The 19,948-nt window shown below is 39.6% G+C and overlaps 2 protein-coding genes and 1 non-coding gene across 7 annotated transcripts; all 3 read left to right on the forward strand.

The window, feature by feature from the left end:
- Positions 1-941: 941 nt before the first annotated feature.
- On the forward strand, positions 942-7,241 carry uba3 (ubiquitin-like modifier activating enzyme 3). Of its 5 annotated transcripts, none has more exons than XM_039799039.1 (18): positions 975-1,056; positions 1,184-1,275; positions 2,054-2,174; positions 2,286-2,366; positions 2,467-2,549; positions 2,658-2,738; positions 2,973-3,016; positions 3,729-3,793; positions 3,969-4,124; positions 4,235-4,337; positions 4,515-4,628; positions 4,803-4,856; positions 5,749-5,785; positions 5,871-5,952; positions 6,053-6,153; positions 6,303-6,366; positions 6,491-6,545; positions 6,667-7,241. In XM_039799039.1, the coding sequence occupies exons 3-18, from the start codon at positions 2,055-2,057 to the stop codon at positions 6,753-6,755; spliced, it is 1,329 nt and encodes a 442-aa protein (XP_039654973.1). In that variant the 5' UTR covers positions 975-1,056; positions 1,184-1,275; position 2,054; the 3' UTR covers positions 6,756-7,241. The 5 variants fall into 5 exon arrangements, with proteins under 5 accessions (XP_039654972.1, XP_039654973.1, XP_039654970.1 ...); XM_039799036.1 differs by having other exon boundaries at positions 989-1,056; positions 1,184-1,222; XM_039799038.1 differs by lacking the exon at positions 1,184-1,275 and having other exon boundaries at positions 942-1,056.
- Positions 7,242-7,574: 333 nt separating this feature from the next.
- Positions 7,575-19,596, forward strand: tmf1 (TATA element modulatory factor 1). The gene is made up of 17 exons (XM_039798534.1): positions 7,575-8,197; positions 8,290-9,695; positions 10,711-10,814; positions 11,175-11,301; positions 11,488-11,593; positions 11,929-12,071; positions 13,441-13,607; positions 14,125-14,281; positions 15,467-15,559; positions 15,693-15,849; positions 15,953-16,145; positions 17,052-17,121; positions 17,204-17,296; positions 17,393-17,515; positions 17,636-17,794; positions 18,536-18,661; positions 18,746-19,596. Exons 1-17 carry the CDS (start codon positions 8,062-8,064, stop codon positions 18,884-18,886), a joined length of 3,501 nt encoding a protein of 1,166 aa, XP_039654468.1. The 5' UTR covers positions 7,575-8,061; the 3' UTR covers positions 18,887-19,596.
- trnar-acg lies at positions 16,818-16,890 on the forward strand. Its single transcript has one exon. It is a non-coding gene; the product is annotated as a tRNA-Arg (tRNA).
- Positions 19,597-19,948: the final 352 nt, after the last annotated feature.

A 19,948-nucleotide genomic window follows, 5' to 3' on the forward strand; every position in this document is an offset into this window, starting at 1 on the left:
ATTCATTCTATAATGAGAGATTAAACACCAAGATTCATTAGCACAATGTGGACACAGTAAATCAGATACTCGAGGAAGATGCCATCACTAGTAAAGTTGTTAAACTTAATAACAGGACCTCAATTTCATGTCTTAATCATGCTAAGTGCCTCAGGCAGCAATTCACAATGAAGGCAACTCAAAGCAATACATATGTGACATAGTTAATTTGTATGCTATTGTTCAGATGTTTGTTGAAGTAAAGGAAATAACAACTACACAAGGAAAAGTGCTTTTAATAAATTGAAAGATTGAATTATTGATCCAGCTGCATCCAGGAAAATGTTATTAATTTCTGCTCTTGAACAGGTTTATTTAACTCAAATGGGCAATTTATCTCTTCCTGTCCCTCCTTGACTGTAAATTGTTGTTTGTTTTTTTATAGATAATTGCTAAAGTTATAGGGCTGAATCTACAGAGCAGAGCAATTATCAAGTAATTACTAGTAGAGTCAATTATTTAACTCACTTTGCCATTATTAGACCCAGTGCTCCAATAGCAGACACCAAGGCCAGTCTCCTCTTCTCTCCAAGCTCCAGTCTTTGATGTGAAATGTCGTCAATCTTTGATCATCCAAATACACTATTTAACCATTAATACATAAATACAGTTCGATATAAACTAAAGTTAAGTAGGTAGGCCTATAGCTGCACTGTACATCTGAGCCATACAATAAAGGGTAAATGCTGCCACCGGTTGGATCTTTGGTGTAATTGCCGTCTTTGTAGTGCACTGTTGACAATGCTGCCTTCAAAACCATCGGAAATATTGCAATTAAGCTTACATTATAAAGCTAATGCTAAGTTAGCTTATATGCATTTTATCTTCTTCGGGGCCTAACTTCACAACACAATTGCGCTACTGGTCTCAAATTAAGAAAGCCTCTAAATCTAACTTTGTCCTTGGGACTAATTTTACATTATTGCCTAAGAGAGGTTGTATTTACCACTGTTAACGTCGGCATTTGAAGGCAATATAGCTAGCTAAGTAGCCAAACATGGCCGACACGGATGAGCCGTAAGTAACGTTAGCTGCCGAAGAAACAAGCAAGAAACAGTCATTAACTGCCCGAAAGATGCTTTCAAATCTCATTAACCTACGAAAGCACAGCATGAATGAAACTTCTTTTATTCTCTCTTTTTAGGGAGAAGAAAAGAAGGAGAGTAGTGGAGCTGGCTGAGAAGTTAGTGATGAATTGGTAGAACTGGCGGAAGGTTTGAGGTTACCAGACAGGAGGAAGGTTAACGTTAGCTAGCTCAATAAGCTAATCTGATAGTTGTTGTAAACAATAAAACAGTGACTAGTTGGACATGAGTAGCTAACACGTCTATTCAGTAAAACATGCATGGCATATTTTACCTCTATGCAAAGTTAGTGGTCTTTACTCTAACGTTACCTTCTCAGTGTTGACATTTTAGCTATTTACCTAGCCTAGCTGACATTTTAGCTATTTACCTAGCCTAGCTGCCGGTGTTGTATCAAATACTGTTTCCCCGTCGAGATTGTGTTCCCTCTACTGTAAACCGAGTGGGGGCGGGGGGGCTTTTGATTTTAATAGGAGGGAGACACTTTGACACAACACCTGGAGCTGTCCAGGCAAGACAGATAAGCTAAAGATAACCCCTACAATGCCAGAGGGTCAGAAACACCCACATGTCAGAAATATGCAGTTTTACTATATTTTCATTGAGTGGTTAAACAACCGAACGCTACACATGTTAGAGTAGACGTTGGAATAGGGCAGACGCCAAAACACTAGTGGATGTTAATATAGTACTCCTATGTAGTCTCTTGAAGAATTAAATTAACCGTATTGCTTGATCTGCTGTGAACTGGAAATAGCGCCCTTACTACGTGACAATTAATCCCAGTATTAAATTTAGGTCTTGATTGATTTGTTTTTGCATGATCTCAGTAGACTTAGACGTTTTTGTGTAATTTCTAACCATACAAAGCCATCTACCATTAAATACTGCTGACGATACATCCTAAATGTACATATTTATTTTTACAGGATGGTGGTTGATGGAGGCAGTGGACGCACCTGTGAGTGGGAGGGGCGGTGGAACCATATCAAAAAGTTTTTGGAAAGGTCTGGGCCCTTCACGCATCCTGACTTTGAACCTAGCACAGAGGTAACAATTAAAGGGAGTGGAATGATGCAAGTTTTTAATTTGTCATTTGATCTGTCCTGTGTCATCTTGTATTGTTCTTATATATAATGTCTTTATCACCTCTCACCACAGTCTTTGCAGTTTATGTTAGAAACCTGCAAAATCCTGGTCATTGGTGCTGGTGGTCTGGGATGTGAGCTGCTGAAAGACCTGGTATGATCACTATAATATATAATATAATAATAATATTTTAAAATATTTGGAAGATATAATATGTGCTTTAATGACCGTTTCCGTTCATGTTCTGGCTCAGGCTTTATCAGGCTTTCATAACATTCATGTTGTTGACATGGACACCATTGATTTGTCAAACCTGAATCGACAGTTCCTCTTCAGGTCAGTTATGTAAAAAATCCTATGTAACTTTCTGACCTGTATTATTGATAAAAGTAAAGTTTGAAGCAATCAGATATGGTCTTTAAATGTGTGTGTGATGTTGACCAGGCCAAAAGATGTCGGTCGGCCCAAGGCGGACGTTGCAGCTGACTTCATCAACAGCCGCATACCTGGGTGCTGTGTAGTCCCGTATCCTTTTAAATGAACAACCGTTGCAAGATTTTAGATGCTTGATATAAATGCAATTAAAAAAGCCTGAACCACCATCCACAATTGAAATGTGTAAAATGTCACAAGCAGCTAATGCCCATGTCAGAAATCACAATTTAAGAATGTAGAATAGACACTATACTTAATTCTTACGTTGTGAAGGCAAGTGAACATTCTGGCCAAACATGAATTTCTCCTAAATGCTTTGTGCAGACATTTTAAGAAAATTCAAGACTTAGATGAAACATTCTACAGACGTAAGTATCATTAAGACTCTTCAGTCCCAACTTTCCTTATGTCTGGTTGAAAGGGGTGTAGTGTTTGATACACTCACAGTACCAGCAGACACAGACTAAAAAGCCAATCCAGCCGTTAACAAGAGCTACAAATTCAAGATCACTAGGGATGCTCGATTATGAAAAAAATATAATCACGATTATTTCAGTAAATATTGAAATCACAATAATTTAACACGATTACTCGTTGACTTCTGGAAATATGTTGCAATTATTGAACTTAAAAAACAGTGGAAGAAGTTAAATAAATCAACAGTAAAAAAAAAAAAACACAACTGAAATTTGCCTTGCAAATTTTCCTATTTAAACAATTTTTTCATTCAGAACACAAGAGAAAATAAGAGTTTACTTGAAAAAACGTAATGAGCTGAATCATTTTTTTCTTGATTATTCTGTTTTTGTGATCATTGGGAGCCAAAATCATAATCACGATTCAATTTCGATTAATTGCACAGCCCTAAACACCTGAACACTGATTTTTCCAAACTAAATAGCTGCTCCACAGCACTCAAATCCCACTCTGTACCTCTCACATAGCCACAGATAAGATTTAAATGGTAGTGCATTCAATTTTTCAGTGCTATAATGCATTATATTTTCAAATCAAGAGATTTTGTTACATCTCTACTGCTTTGACTGTGTCATTATCTGACTTTTGATTGTTTGCATCTAGAATTCCATATCATTGTCTGTGGACTGGACTCTATAGTTGCCAGGAGGTGGATGAATGGTATGCTGGTAAGTTATTCCTCTTCCCTGAAATCTTTTTCACAGTCTTGTATTGTCTCAGTACTAGCCAACAGTTTTTAACCTTAATTTTTCTATGTTACATTTCATATGGCAACACTGTCAGATATGCTAAGAGGAAAATGTTTTATGTAATCACAAGCAACCCCTCTGTCTTCCTGTGCAGCTGTCTTTACTGGTGTATGAGGATGGTGTCTTAGACCCAGGTTCCATCATTCCTCTAATTGATGGTGGGACTGAAGGCTTTAAAGGCAATGCCAGAGTCATTCTCCCTGGCATGACCGCCTGCATCGACTGTACCCTTGAGCTTTACCCTCCTCAGGTGAGGTAGCATTTTTTTAATTTGATAAAATAATGTACTTATAACCACATGGTCTTACAAAAACAGTTCTTGGTCAGTTTGTTGTTTCTAAAATACACCTGTGTTCGTAGATCAACTTCCCCATGTGTACAATAGCCTCCATGCCTCGATTGCCAGAACATTGCATTGAGTATGTCCGGGTGCTGCTGTGGCCCAAAGAGACACCCTTTGGAGGTATGAGTCACACTGCAGTTATTATTTCTGTTAAATGATCTTTGTAATGTTTAGAATGTTTGTTAAGAATGACTTGAGGCTCAACAAACCCGCCCCCTGACTTAAAAGACCTCCAAAAACAAGTAAACTTAAGGTCTTCTTTATGTGTGTGTGTGTTTATGTATGTATGTGGATTAGATGGTGTGATCCTGGATGGGGATGACCCAGAGCACATCCAGTGGGTGTACCAGAGATCCCTGGAGAGGGCAGCAGATTTCCACATAACAGGAGTCACATACAGACTAACCCAGGGTGAGCACACATAGCACATTGCACAAAAATGGTAAAACATTGCTACCAACGTGTCTTATTGATGTTCGCTCTGATCAGCAGATTTACACTATATAGCTTTCATTTCTTTCATTCTTCTTCATTTTTAGAAGTACGCAAAAAGTATATTTTTTACATCCTATTTAAATGTTGCAGGTGTTGTAAAGAGGATAATTCCAGCTGTAGCGTCTACAAATGCTGTCATAGCTGGTAAGTAACTAGTCTGAATAAATGTCAGGGCTCCAGACTGCGACCAAATGGTCTCATTTTTTTGCAATTTAAAGTGCTTTACATGAAACATTAAAGAGCAATTAAAAACGGTCATGATGAAAATAAAACAGGCTAAAAAAGAATAATATAAATACAAGAATAAAAGTTACAGTGAGTAACAAATTAATAATTATTCAATTCAAGGTTGTAGGGCAGGTTTGGGAGGAGATAGGGAGGGGTTTATTTTTATTTTAGTTTAGTAGCCTAAACAATGCATGTTTAATTTTAAGTTGAATTCATTGTAATTGTAGACTGGAGACTAGAGCTGGTATATTTTTTAAATATTTGTACTGTCATGACAGCGATGGTGCTGTCGGTTTACCTTCTATGTTGCAAAAGTGCAAAATGTAAATGGACTGTTTTTATATAGCGCTTTACCACAAATCTCCCGATTGGCAGGCGACCGCTCTACCACTGAGCCACAGCCGCCCCAAAATAAAATGTGAAACTAAATTTGAAACAGCACATTGTAATTTCTGCATCTATTATCAAAGTGTTTATTACTAATACAGTGGAAATTAGTATAAATGTGAATATTTGGTTAGCATGTTGATTTACGCTGTGTGCCCCTAAATTTTGTGGTTGCGCCCCTAAAATTTTCAGTTGGGGGCCACTGTGCTCCTAGTGAAAAAAGTTAGTCTGGAGCCCTGAATGTGAAGGTGTGTTAGTAGAGACTACAGATGTGAACCTGATTCCTTTATGAAAGATTGCATGCCCTGCCATAAAAGAGTTAATCATTTCCAAACAGTACTGAGTTTATTGACTTCCTGTAACAAAACTGTATCCCCGGACATAACTGTTTTCTTCACAATTTCTTTTCCTTTTTACCCAGCTGCTTGTGCAACTGAGGTTTTCAAAATAGCATCAAGGTGAGTTTGCAGGTTTAAGTGAAGATCTGTATAAATCTTGTGTGCCTTTCATCATTTCACATGATAATACCTTTTGCATCTGCAGTGCCTATATACCTCTTAATAACTACATGGTCTTCAATGATGTCGACGGGCTGTACACCTACACTTTTGAAGCAGAACGAAAGGTTTGTCCCAGAATTTCATCTGCCAGCTACTGCTACTTGCTACTTGCTACTGTGACGAAGTTGCCTTTTTGTACAATTTTTCTGTTAACTTCTGATGCAGGAAAACTGTTCAGCCTGCAGCCAGGTACCTCTGGACTTGCACTTTTCTCCATCTTCCAAACTCCAGGAGATGTTGGACTACCTGACTGAGAGTGCCTCCCTGTAGGTTTAGCTGCCTTATAATGATGTATTAGTTATTACTGCACTGTGCCACCTAACTTAAGTTCCGCTATTGGTTTTATTCGCTTGTTTAATTTTTAATAGTGCATTACACATTGTCTTCAACAACCAAATTTAAAATATCTTTTCAGACAAATGAAATCCCCTGCTATAACCGCAACAGTGGAAGGAAAGAACAAAACATTATATTTACAGGTAATGTACCTCTGGTTTCACACTGTGTTTCAGTTCATGTGTGTCTGAAATGAGTGCTGATAAAATTAGGCAAACATGGAAGTTTTAGTTTGAGCTGACTCTCAATTATTATTTTGTTTTACAGTCTGTCGCTTCAATTGAACAGAGGACACGGCCAAATCTGTCCAAAACCCTGAAGGGTGAGGTGCTTTATTTACTAAATATGTTTCGTAGAAATGGCAATGCCTACACTCTGAATTGGTGAGATGAATACACTGTAAATATGCTGACTCACCCATGTTATGAACATGTTTTTTCCAGAGCTGGGGCTGACTGACGGACAAGAGCTTGCTGTAGCTGATGTCACCACACCCCAGACCATGTTGTTCAGACTCTGCTTTACCTCATAGGATAAACTCAAGCACTCCCACACAACCAGTTGATGTCATTCTTGTTTATTGGCCAACTATAACTTGATGCAGAATATTTAAAATGGCCTAAAAACTAGAACAGTTTAAAGTGTATTCATTCTCAGTGTAAATGAACAGTGTAATTTCATCGTTTTAATTTACTTATTGACTAAAGTTAATGTTTTGCACTGAAAAGCCAAAATCATAGTTCATACCTTCTCATCTTTTGGTGAAACATTGCTTGCAAATGTCGAGGATTTTGGCATTCAATGTGTTATTTGCACTACAACCTGAAGCGTGCTATGTGCAAACAAAGAGACATAAATTTGTTACTTTGGTAAATGTATTCTGTACATGTTCTAGTTTTAAATATTTTGAATATTTATTTATTCCAACAGTTTTTTTAGTTGCAGAAACCACTGAAGTGGTAATCGACAGACACTGATAATGATGTGTGACCTGGAATAAAAATGTTTTTCTTACAAAGTTTCTGTTTTCTTTATGCACCTACATGAATTTGTGGGAGTGAACCAATATTTACTCAACAAGTTTAGTATGTAGAATTGGGAGATAAGATCAACTTTGCTTTGAGGCCGTTTGTTTCCATGCATAAACTGAGAATTACATTTGCAACGTATGGCTAACATCTAAAATGGCTCAAACGCATATAAAATATATTGAGCTAATGTCTATGTATTGCAATTATGTATCCTATAATTAATTGAGTTAAATATTTGCGGATTTGCTTTGCAGACTAGACTTCCTCATTCTAATTTTTTTTCATCCTCAAACCGGATGATGACGTCATGATGCTACGTGGAAAGGAAGTAGCGAAGAGGCTAATGCTAGTGGGGATACAAGTTGCCATCGACCAAAACAAACGATGACGGCCGAGCAAAGGAGCCGAAAAAAAGCTTGGATTTAACATGGGGATGATTTTGCTTTGACCGTTGTGGCAGAGTTATATACGGTATTAGAGATACCTGTATTGCTACATGAGATATGCGATTTTGAATGCCAACTGGCCAGTTTGAAAACTGTAGCTAACTGTATTACGTTACTGGGATTAATGCTGTCCCTGTATTTACAGTTTTGCTAACTAGCTAAGTGGAAGCTAGCTGTCAACAAAGCTTTTCTGGACAGAACAACACATTGCGAAATATTGTTCGCACCAGGTTATCGTTGATAACGACAAATGCAGAGACAGTTCAAGTTTCTCTGCTTTGTGTGGTAACGCCAAATTCCCTTTTTAAATCCGTGTGACAATTTATGAACTTGGTGATAGCTAGCTAGCCTAACAGTCAAAATGAGTTGGTTCAACGCATCTCACCTGTCCAGCTTCGCTAAACAAGCTTTAACAACAGCTCAGAAGTCAATCGACCGAGTTCTGGACATCAAAGAAGAGGACCAATGGGGTGACACAGTTGTAAAGCCCTATGATGGTAAGTAGTGTAACATAGGGTGGTAAAAGCTTATGTTGCCATATGCAAATTTCGGATAGCTGCTACAACTGGTACAATTTCTTTTCTGTCAGATGTTACAATACCGGGGAAGCTGTCATTAAGTGGAGGATGGGGAATGACGCAGTGGGAAGCACCCCTTGAAGAAAAGACCACCACTCCTCCTCCTTCCTCTGAGGCCATTACTACTCCTGTTACTCGCACAGTTGTGGATGAATCCGAAAACTTTTTTAGTGCCTTTCTGCCACCTGGAGACGTACAAGGTGGCACCAACACCCAGGTAGTGTCTGTACCCCCTACTAAGTCTCAAATAAGGCCTCAGGAGAAGGAAAAGAAAAACATTGAGGCTGTGGCACAAAAAGAAGTAGAGACTCAAAATTCAGCACCTGCGGATGAGAGTCAAGAGAATCAGACAGTTGCTGAGAGCCAGCCAGTTGAGCTTGAGTCCTCACCAACAGCACCGTATGCAGACACTATCCTCCTGCAGCCAGTTTCCCCTGCTTCTTCTTCCATCGATCTTCCTTGTAACCCTGACAGCAAAAAAAGCAGTGTAAAAACAGATGTTAGCTCTCCAGTTTCTGTAGACTCAAAAACGGAGCTGTCACAGACAGCATCAGATCACGAGGTTGAGCAGGATACCACAGATTCATCTGAACCTGCTGCTGTTACTTCTGAGCCTAAGAGCTCTACACCTTCTGATCCTTCGCCCTCCCCGTCCTCTAAGGGAGTTCTCATAGAGCATAAAGACTCAAAGGTGGAGGACCGTCAAAATGACACCCCCTCTCCTCCAGTCAGCGCTTTCTCCTCGGGAACCTCTACCACCAGTGACATTGAAGTGCTTGACCATGACTCTGTGTTGAGTGAGAGCTCAGCCAGCTCCAGACAAGAAACAGGGGAGAGCAAGGCTGGCCTTCACCTAATGCAGGGCTCCTTCCAGCTTCTCACTGCCTCCACCTGTGGAGATTTCCCCCGTCTGGAGGACTATTCCAAACTCACAGAGAGCAGCGGCTCTTCCTCGGATGCATTTGAGCGCATAGATTCATTCAGCGTGCAGTCATTGGATAGCCGGAGTGTCAGTGAGGTTAACTCGGATGATGAGATCCCTGGGAGTCGGACGCTAGCGTCTGTCACTGCAGGCCCTCCTTTAACAGTGTCATCAGCTGTATGTCAGAAGCAGGAAGATGGAGGAGAGGAGAAGGAGAAGGAGAATGAGAAGGAGGAGGAGGAGGAGGAGGAAGAGGAGGAGGAAGAGGGCTTTACTGAAACAGTGAGGGAGCAGTCGCTGGATGAGATGGAGGAGAGTGGACGGAGTGCGACACCTGTTAATAGTGAGCAGCCTGAAGAGTTGACAGAACAGGAACAGGAATCTGAGGCTAACCCACTGTCTGGTCCCACCTCCAAAGCTGAAGAACAGATCACACCTCCAATCACTGAAGAGATGAGAAGTGTCTCAACAGTTCAGATTTTGGAGCTTCAAAAGGTAGCAATTATTATTGTGTTCCTATGTAGCTGGTCGAATCAATTTTTGTTTTATGTACATATTTTACAAATGTTTGTTTGTTTACAAAATCTATATAGCTTTGTGGTTCATATTGAATACACTAGAGTTTATTGTTCAACTTCAAAAACAACCTACCTCCAGTATACTGTATATTATCTTTGCCACAATACTTTGATAAACAAATATGAGAGATACTTGTTATAGATTAGTTGTGTGTGTGTGTGTGTGTTCATACATACATACATACATACATACATACATACATACATACATACATACATATCTTACACTGCTCTGAAAAGTGTGTAGAAAATGTAGAGTATATAACTTCAAGAAACATTCAAAAGGTAACCACAAATTCGTTTAGACCAACCCAGTATTTTGCCTAGCCATCAGTAGAATGCAAAATAGAAGTAAGTAACTTTGCTAGACTATCATGTCATATTTTCATATAATCTTGTAAATTCTGCCACACTTGTTGTCCAGCGTGTTTTTTTCCCCCCATCTAATAGCTTCAATCCCAATTTTGCCATGTGGTTGAAGACCATTGAACACTAGTTTGTTTTAAAATATCTGCCAATAATGTTGTCAGGAAACAGTTGGTCAAGTATCAGTATTTCTCAGTCCCAGAATTTGTTATGCTATATGAAGAAGGCAACCATAATACTCTTACAATATATTTAATACCATGGCCGGCTTAGCTCAGTTGGTAGAGCAGGGGCACATATATAGAGGTTTACTCCTCAACGCTGCAGGTTCGACTCCGACCTGCGGCCCTTTGCTGCATGTCATTCCCACTCTCTCCCCTTTTCATGTCTTCATCTGTCCTGTGGAAACAAAGGCCTAAAATGCCCCAAAAAATTATCTTTAAAAAAAATATAAACTATATATTTTATACCACACTCTACTTTCCTTATGAGTATGTTTTACATTTATAGGCTCTGCTGTGCAACTGGTGTTGTAAACACAATAAGATGTTGTGGACATGTTGTAGGTTATTGACGACTTGTCGGGCCGCCTTGAGAAGAGAGAGTCTCAGCTGCTGGCAGTCAGCAAAGACAAGGCCAGGCTGGAGGAGCAGTGTGACAATCTCAAAGAGTGAGTATATGGCACACACACACACACACACACCTGGTGCACAGTGGCACTGTAAATATTCTTGATAAGAAAGCTCTTTTGACCAGGCGACTAATGTGCTGATATCCAGATCAGACAAGGCCACATAGTAGCGCCGTATTATGTTGTTTCTATGAAACTAACAAATGCAGTGTTTTATAAACCTTTTATGTATTCATGTAATTACTTTAACTACACTACAGAAATGCTGCTGACATTTTCAAGTAATGTTGTCATAATGTCACTCTGTTAAATGCCTAAAATAGTCTACTTGTGCTGAGTAAAAGCATGTATAGATTTTGACTATGAGCTCTTACACTAATGAGTCCATTCATCCTCTAGTGAAGTGTTAAGCCTGAAGGAGGAGAGCTCCACTGTTCAGTCCCTAAAGGAAGAGTTCACCCAGCGCATAGCAGATGCGGAGAGGAAGGCTCAGCTGGCCTGCAAAGAAAGAGACATAGCCAAGAAGGTAAATCGCATTTCAGTGACCCAAGGCTCTACTTTCCTTCCACTTCAAGACCTACAAAGGCCCTGAAAAAAAAGAAATATATATATATATATTACAACCAACCCACATTTTTTACTTTGATGTTAAATCCAAAATCTAACATGTCTGAAGTGTCAATGTCTAAGATCACATTTTTCAATGCTACAGGAAATAAAGGGTTTGCGAGAAGAGCTTTCTACAAGACTTCACTCCAGTGATACAATGGAGATCATCAAAGAGAAGGAAGAACAGATCAGAGGCCTGCTGGAAGAAGGTAATACTACTGTTATTTATGTCTGTCAACCAACACCCACAATTCCAATCTAGGCAGGCTGTACAGTCAAGAAAATGTTTAAAGGGTAACTACCATTGCTGCACTCGGCTGAAAAAAAATGGTAGTTACCCTTTTAACATTGAGCCAGTTGGACAATAGGCACCACAGCTTTTACTGTATCCAATGTCACAAAATGTTGCTTAAGTAGCACATAAAGTGTTGGAACAAAGAGTAGGCATGATGCTAAGTGCACTGAGCTGTGAAGGACTTATTTGTCATTTTTTGATTAATGTAATGAATGGATGGAAAAGGTGAAATTAATAAATTACTTTTAGGTGAAAAGTTGTCCAAGCAGCAGCTGCAGCACAGCAACATCATCAAGAAACTGCGTGGGAAGGAGAAGGAGAGTGACGCAAGGATGACCAAGCAACAGAGGAAAATCAAGGAGCAGGAGGAGGAGCTCAGGCAACTGCAGCAGGTCAGATTTTTTTACATATTTAAAAATGGAAATAATTGTTACCCTGCCATTGTTAAATGACTGCTTTAAGCACTTTGAGGTTTGGGGATCTGGGCAGAAGTTGTAATTCTTTATATCAGTTACTATAACATTTTGAGTCAGAGGAACCTTCTCTAAATTTTAGTTTAAGTTTTTTCGACCTAGTTTGTTCACTTTAGTGTTGTTTGAATAAATGTTGAGTTTAATTTGAAATTGATGCTTATGTATACAGGGTTAAATTATATTTCATGGAGACATTGTTATTATTGGTTTTAGGGGTTAAATCTTATGTTAACGGGGTATTGTTTACAGACAAATTTGGGCTAATTTCAGTCAACGTATTCAAACTGAATTTAGTTTTGATTGCTTCAGTTAGCAGCATTCTCAAGTACAGGTACTTTGGTTAAATAAGAGGAAGGGAGGTTTACCAGTCAGGGTTTGGTATTGTTCGGAGGCACAATAAATTAGCTTGAGATCATTTTGTTGTTCCATTGTTTGATATGCTTTTGGCTTTTATTAGAAAAAGCACAAATTACTCTCACCAGATGGGACTTGTTTTTAGTTTACCTCTATTCATCACTGCTATCTCTTTGTCTTCCATCATAAACGTATGTAAAGCATGACTTATTTTTATTTAAAGGACAATTCCGGCGCACAATGTACCTAGGGGTTAATAACATATGTGTACCGAGTCGCACGTTCTCTGGGATATGTTTTCATGCTAATCAAATGCGTCTCTAACTTCTAAACAAGCTAACGCAAACCGGTGGTTAGCTGCTAATGCTAGCTTTCGAGGCAGATGGTAAATCGCTATTTTATACCACTAGCAGTCGAATCACGAGTGCTGTGTTTGAGCTATGTTACTGGTTACTGGTTGCACGGCGTTCGTCATTCGACTGCTCGTGACTGTTTTCCAAGATGGCACCCTCATGTAAACATGAATGCTACTGTCTTTATAATCTATCTTTTAATAAACTGTCTGTACACTTACAAAGTTCTCAATGCTTCGGTTTACATGTAGGGACCCTCATTATGCTACTGTGGAAGTGTGGTGCTATTTTGAGCCTTGTTAGTGGTATAAAATAGCGATTTACCATCTGCCCCAAAAGCTAGCGTTAGTAGCTAACCACTGGTTTGCATTAACTTGTTTAAAGCTAGAGACGCATTCGATTAGCATGAAAACAGATCCCAGAGAACGTTTGACTCGGTACACATATGTTATTAACCCCTAGGTTCATTTTGCGCCGGAATTGTCCTTTTATATACTTGCCTTTTATTCTTCAGTTAGCTTAAATAACTATATTTAGTATAATCATGGCTACAATTCAGTTTTTTAGTTTTATGTCTTTAGGTTCTAGATGGGAAGGAGGAGGTGGAGAGACAGCACAGGGAGAACATCAAGAAGCTGAACGCTGTGGTGGAGCGGCAGGAGAAGGAGCTGAGCAAGCTGCAGGCAGAGTCTGAGGAGCTGCAGGAGAAGAACAGGAGCCTCCAGGCTGCTCTCGACAACTGTTACAAGTAAACAGTGACACACCCTGCTATTGATACTGAATACGAACGACAAAGAGCTCTTACTGTAAATCTAACCTCAGAAGCCACAGTTGTATTGTACTTAACATTTCAATATATTATTTCATGGTTGACAGAGTATACAGTGCAGACTAAGTATTTGGAAAGTGAAGCATTTATTGTGTGGTACTTTAGTTTATTGGATTTGAAATGATGCCACGAAATTGAGGTTAAAGTGTGGACTTCCACCTTTAACGTGAGGGTGTTTACATATGCAATGGGTGAACAGTATGGGAATTGTAACCACTTTTAAACATAGTCTTCCAGTTTTTAAGGGACAGAAAGTAATGATCATACATACAAATTAACATATACTTAAATAATAAATACACCATCGTCATTGTTTCATGTCAGGTCCAGTGTGCAGAGCCAAACAACAACAAATATACCACTGTTCTTACAAATAGGCACGCCACTGTAATAGGGTCATGATGTTGATGGTCTACTTCTACATCTCTGTTGTCAGGGAGCTGGCAGAACTTCACAAGGCGCATGTCAGCAGGACCAGTGAGGCTGAAGAAGCAGCTCTTAGCAGGGAAACACAGGCCAAGGAGCAGCTGAGCCTGGCTTATGAGAAGGCCCAGGATGAGGCCAGGATGCAACAGGAGGCTCTGGCCAATCAGGTAACACAGGCTCATGCTGTAGACATGTATCCGTTTCCTATGCATATAAGTAAAGCTCATCAGATCCACTGGGGTTGTTGCTGCACAAGCAACCTAGCCCACCTTGCATACCTTTAATTTAATTTAAAGTATACTCTACAGTAGGCTTTGGTGCAGCCTCACTAAACTGTAATCCTCCATTGTGAGTCAGTGGTGCAACTATTATTTGCAACTGGTTTTGTTTTACGTGGTGCATGAGGTACTGCAGCCCATACCCAAACAATTGCCTGTTGTGATTACTCACTCACACAGGCACGCCAAACCCAGGTTTTATTCACCTGCATACCACCAGAGCTGCGGCATAACAGTGTATGTTTACAACTTGCACTTTACACATAGTGTAAAGTGTACGAGTTTCTGATTTATTGCTGAATTTTCTACACTAGACATTAAAGCTGCTGTAGGTAAGATTGTGAAGATCCAGGATTTTGCCAACAAATTTGAACATCGACAACTTCTCAGTCACTCCCCCCTTTCTGCTGCAGCCAAAACCGTCTCCTAAGCCCCTCCCACACAACAGAGTTTGACAGAACTGCCTAGGCATGTCAGACAACATGTTCAATAACTAAACACTAACACGTTAACTTTACTCACCAACAGTAAAACGATGCTAACTAGCAGGCTACCGTTAGCCATTTCAGCATCACATCTGACCGACCACTGTGCAAACGTTACTATCATCCTCACCAACGTAGCTTTGTGGACTTTTGACTACTAATAACCAAGTCAAAGATAAATCATTCATGGTAATTATGTTACCTGTCAAGAAGAAATGTGGCTACATCTGCATCGTTCTTCAGATCTTTAAAATCGCTGGGGAGGGGGGGAGGGGAGAAAGCTATTATATGCGTGTTCCTGAGCAGTGATTGACAGGCAGATAGACCACCCCCCCCCCTGTTGCCCTGATTGGAGAAAATCAACCGGGAGCGGTGGAATTTTGCCAATGGCACTACAGGCTGTAGGTGGTGCCAGAGGAGCTGTTTTTTTTTTTTACATAATTCATGTAGTTCTACTGGAACATAGGGTCAGTTTCAGCAAATATGACAGAAAGTTAGTTTTATAAGACTTACCTACTGCATCTTTAATTTTAAACACTGCCAAGTTTTTCAGGACATCCTTTATTAACTATTTTTATGTTGTGTACAGGTGGCTGACCTGAGACTGGCTCTGCAGAGAGCTGAGCAACAGCAAGCAAGGAAAGAAGATTATTTAAGGGAGGAGATCAGTGAGCTGCAGCAGGTAACATAATATGCTAGTTAGAAGTTGTCCTACCAAGCTAGTTCCTTTTGATAAGAGGCAAAAATAACCCTAATTTTAACCCGCACAGGATTTATTTAATGCACGCCATTTATTTTGTATTCATCTTCCACAGAGGCTTCAGGAAGCAGAGACTAGGAACCAGGAACTCAGTCAGAGTGTTACTTCGGCAACACGGCCCCTACTGCGACAAATTGAGAACTTACAGGCCTCATTGGGCGGACAGACGGCATCCTGGGAAAAACTTGAGAAGAACATCTCTGATAGACTAGGTAAGAGGCAGGATGTGTCAAAAAGCACACCAAAATACAGTATTGTACAAATTGAGCTTACAGCTTTACAAGCTTTTTTTGCTCTCCCTTTTCTTTTCAACAGCGGATGCCCAGGCACAGTTGGCCGTTGCTGTGGAAAAGGAGCGATCAGCAACAGAAGACCTTCTGTCCATCAAGTCCCAGCTGGCCTCTCTGGAGTCCCAGAATTCCCTGTTACGCCAGGAGAAGGCCCGGCTCCTGGCGCAGCTGGATTCTGAGAAAAACAAGAGAGAAAAACTGGAGGATGAGAGTAGCAGGTGACAAATTACAATTTAAAACTCAAGCCTACAAGATTAAGTGATAATCCAGCCATCAACCAGTCATTGTCACTAATTCTATTTTCTAATTCTATTTTGAAATGCGGATGCATGGTTGAGTTAGTTGGTTTAATTTGAACTATGACATTGCTTTGAAATGAGTTGCTACCAATTATATCCTAATCACTAGACCACCAAGAAAGTGTGTTGCAGCACAGAAGGAAGGAGCTAACCATCAATACGTGCTATATAGCTGACTCCAAATGGCAGTTTTTTTGTCTGCAGTTGGTTTTATTTTTGTTCATTGTTTCCAGAAAAACATTAGTAGACACACACTGTGAATTTCATGCTGCACTCATTCATTACTTCCTGTTGTCTAGATGTTCACTCTAATAATCTAACTTTTGCTGGATGTTTTACACATGCATATTTATGTGGGGAAGTTACTGGCATAGTGTTTCTGGTTAGGATAGAACTTACATCTCCCCTTGTAATGCTAATGCGTCCTGGAGAGTGCTTTTGTTTAACAACAAACCCATTTGTGAGTCAGAGTGTAAACCCATTTGTGAGTCAGAGTGTAAAGGAGAGGCCAGGGGGATGCCCCCTCCCCTCCCTGAAGAAGCAGTCATGCATGCTGGGTTATCTTTAGTGAGAAGTCCTGCTGCCATAGCTGGGCCAGTGGCGCAATGGATAACGCGTCTGACTACGGATCAGAAGATTCTAGGTTCGACTCCTGGCTGGCTCGGAACTTTTTTAGCTCATGTTGGAAGGTGTAAATTATGTATGGTGTACTGTGCATGCATCCTTTTACCTACACATGACTGTGAGAAAGACTGAACGTATGACTATTTATTACTGATGGTGATGATTGTTTGTTGTCACTTATTGCTTGTTTTCTCAATGTAGGGAGCATGTTGATTTGGAAAATCTGAGAGGAGAACACATTCGCATGCTAGAAGAGGCCAAGAAAGAAAAGGTACCATTATGCTTCTTCCTACTCTTGTTGTTCTCCTCTATGAAACAACTTCCTCATGTGCATCTTTTTGCTTCTTCACCAGCTGCTGCTGACCAATCAATTAGAGATGGAGAAGATGAAGGTGGAGCAAGAGAAGAAGAAATGCTACTTGGCACATGAAGCACTCAAGGAAAAGGTTTAGAGAAGATTATTAATCTTTAGTCTGTTTCATCTCATCAGTTAAGATATTTTTATTCTGTTCTCTAATAGTCGTGAAATGTTTCCCTGTCAGGAGCGAAAGGCTATGACCCACTCTGTAGGAGAGGCCCCAGCCTCCTCCACACCCTCCTTGTCCCGCTCTAGCTCCATCAGTGGGGCAGACAATGCTGGTCTACATACCTCTGTTCTTTCCCAGGTACATTTTGTACATTTTTATTGGGGAAAATTGAATAAAATCTAGAAATGAAGATTAGTTTGTAGATGCTTGGATTTGTGAAGCTTGACCTGCCCTGTACTGTATTTCATTCTTCAACAGGATGACTGTTTAGACCACTCTCTAGGTACAATGACCATGTCTATGTCGATGAGCGGGACCAACCTGTACGAAGCCGCCAGGCTGTCTGGAGGCTCCAGCGTCATAGAGAACCTCCAGTCTCAGCTCAAACTCCGAGAAGGAGAGATAGCACAACTGCAGGTAGCAATTCAGAACAAACCCACATAAGGCTACTTAAAGTGCTCATATTATGCTTTTTCCCTTTTCTTTATTGTGTTATATATCTTACAAAGTGAAAAAGTCCAAAATCGACCCCAAAGGGTCTTGCCATCTTCCAGAGAAAACACTGTTCACAAACTGCTCCAAACAGCTCTATTGTAGTCCAGCCTTTACTTCCGTGACAAACTGCATCAATTTATACGTTAACACGTTATAATGCTCGCCTAGCTGCTAGCATGGCACGCCCTCGTACTCTGCTTCTGACTGGCTAGTACTCCTTACCTAGCTACTGCGCATGTGTGACTCCCAACAAAGATGGAATAGAAGTGTGATGCCTCACTCTGTAGCTAAAACAGAGAGCTCAACACACAGGGTGAAAAGAGGAGCTGCAGCAATGTGCAGTACAACAGAAACATTGAGTTTTTTTGAAAATTAAACCACAAACCTATTCTGGTATAACCTCTAAATACAATTATGAACCTGAAAATGAGGCATTATATGAGCACTTTAAGACTATTAGTTTATTGGTTTATCTACATGTCAGCAGCACCTGGATTCAGACAGAATGCTTGCCTGATCTACAATGTTTTCTTACAATTCAACAGCAAAGTCAACAGCAAAATTAACATTTTGATAGATAAAGAAGATAAATGTCCTGCACTTAAAGGCAGCTTTGTATCGAGTGGTTTTTACTACCCTCTGTCTGTCCTGATGTTGTTGCAGCTTGAGATCTCCAGTCTAGAGAGGAGTCGTTCTGTGATGGCAGAAGAGCTGGTCCGACTCACCAATCAAAACGATGAGATGGAGGAGATGGTGAAGGACATCCCCAAGTTGAAAGTTCAACTCAAGGTGAGGGCTGTATTAAGCAAACCGAGGATACATGAATGCTGTGTTTGCAGAAGTTCTTCTAATTTGTGTGGCTGTGCATTGCAGGATCTGGAGCAGAGGCACAACACTATCCTGCAGATGTATGGAGAGAAGGCTGAAGAGGCAGAGGAGCTGAGACTGGACCTTGAAGATGTGAAGAACATGTACAAAATCCAGATTGATGAACTCCTGAAGAACCAGAAATAATTCACTGAACTGTGCTACTTTTGGGACACTCCCAAACAAATCATTTGACCATCTCAGCCACACATTCACAGACAAAAAGGTAGAGCAGAGAATTTAAATGTAATCACTGTTAAAAGAAAATTATTTTATCTTTATCCATTTTATTTTTATTGATTATGGCATATTTTATTTAAGTGGGAATGTTGGGTTTATGCAAAATATACAATGTATTATTACAGAACCAATATGAAGGATAGCCAGAGTTCATGATTTGGGTGTCTATTTGAAATCTTTGGGACTTGGTCATGATTAAACATTTTACATAGTATTGTATAGACAGTTTCTAACTGTAGGAGATGGTCATGGTTTTTTGCACTATACAAATCCATCCTTGTTTATTTCTTAATGCATAATCAGAATGGTTTAAGAAATATATAAAAATATTGTACAGAGAAATTGATGTATTGTTCTCAACTCCTTAGAAATCACAAAAAGTGGTTTAGACCTGTGAGTAGTCTGTGATTGAAATCCTGAAGATTGGATTTTAAACCTTATAAATATGTAAATGAATAAACCTTTATTTGGGTGGTGAACACTACTGATATTCTCAATTTGAATTGTGTGGATTCCACAGAAGTCATTATTTTAATTGCATTCATAAAAAATACTACATTATCTTAATGTTGCACAAAAGTCTCCAAATAAATCTCCATGTCCGGAACAATTTCAAACAGTTGTCCAATCTGTATTTTTACACAAGACTACCCATACTTGTAAAAGTGTAATTGATACAATTTTAGTAAAATTCACAAACATTTTATATGTTAAGGCAAGCATATACCGGTACTACATAACCTATAAATGAACCGATCTGGTGCCTATTGTAAAAGGAAACATTTAATCAACCAAATTTGAATATATTTATGACAATGTTGAAGGGGTTGTAAAATATATTTTATGAAAACAGTCTATTAACTAGCTAACTAATATCTGATGTATGTTGTAATTGATGTCGAGATTTAAAGTAAAATGATCCTTAAAAGAAAGTTTGGAGAGCACCTAAAGTGTTTCGGAGCAAGTGTA

Source organism: Perca fluviatilis, chromosome 4, assembly GCF_010015445.1.
Source record: "Perca fluviatilis chromosome 4, GENO_Pfluv_1.0, whole genome shotgun sequence".
NCBI classification, from domain to species: Eukaryota; Metazoa; Chordata; class Actinopteri; order Perciformes; family Percidae; genus Perca; species Perca fluviatilis.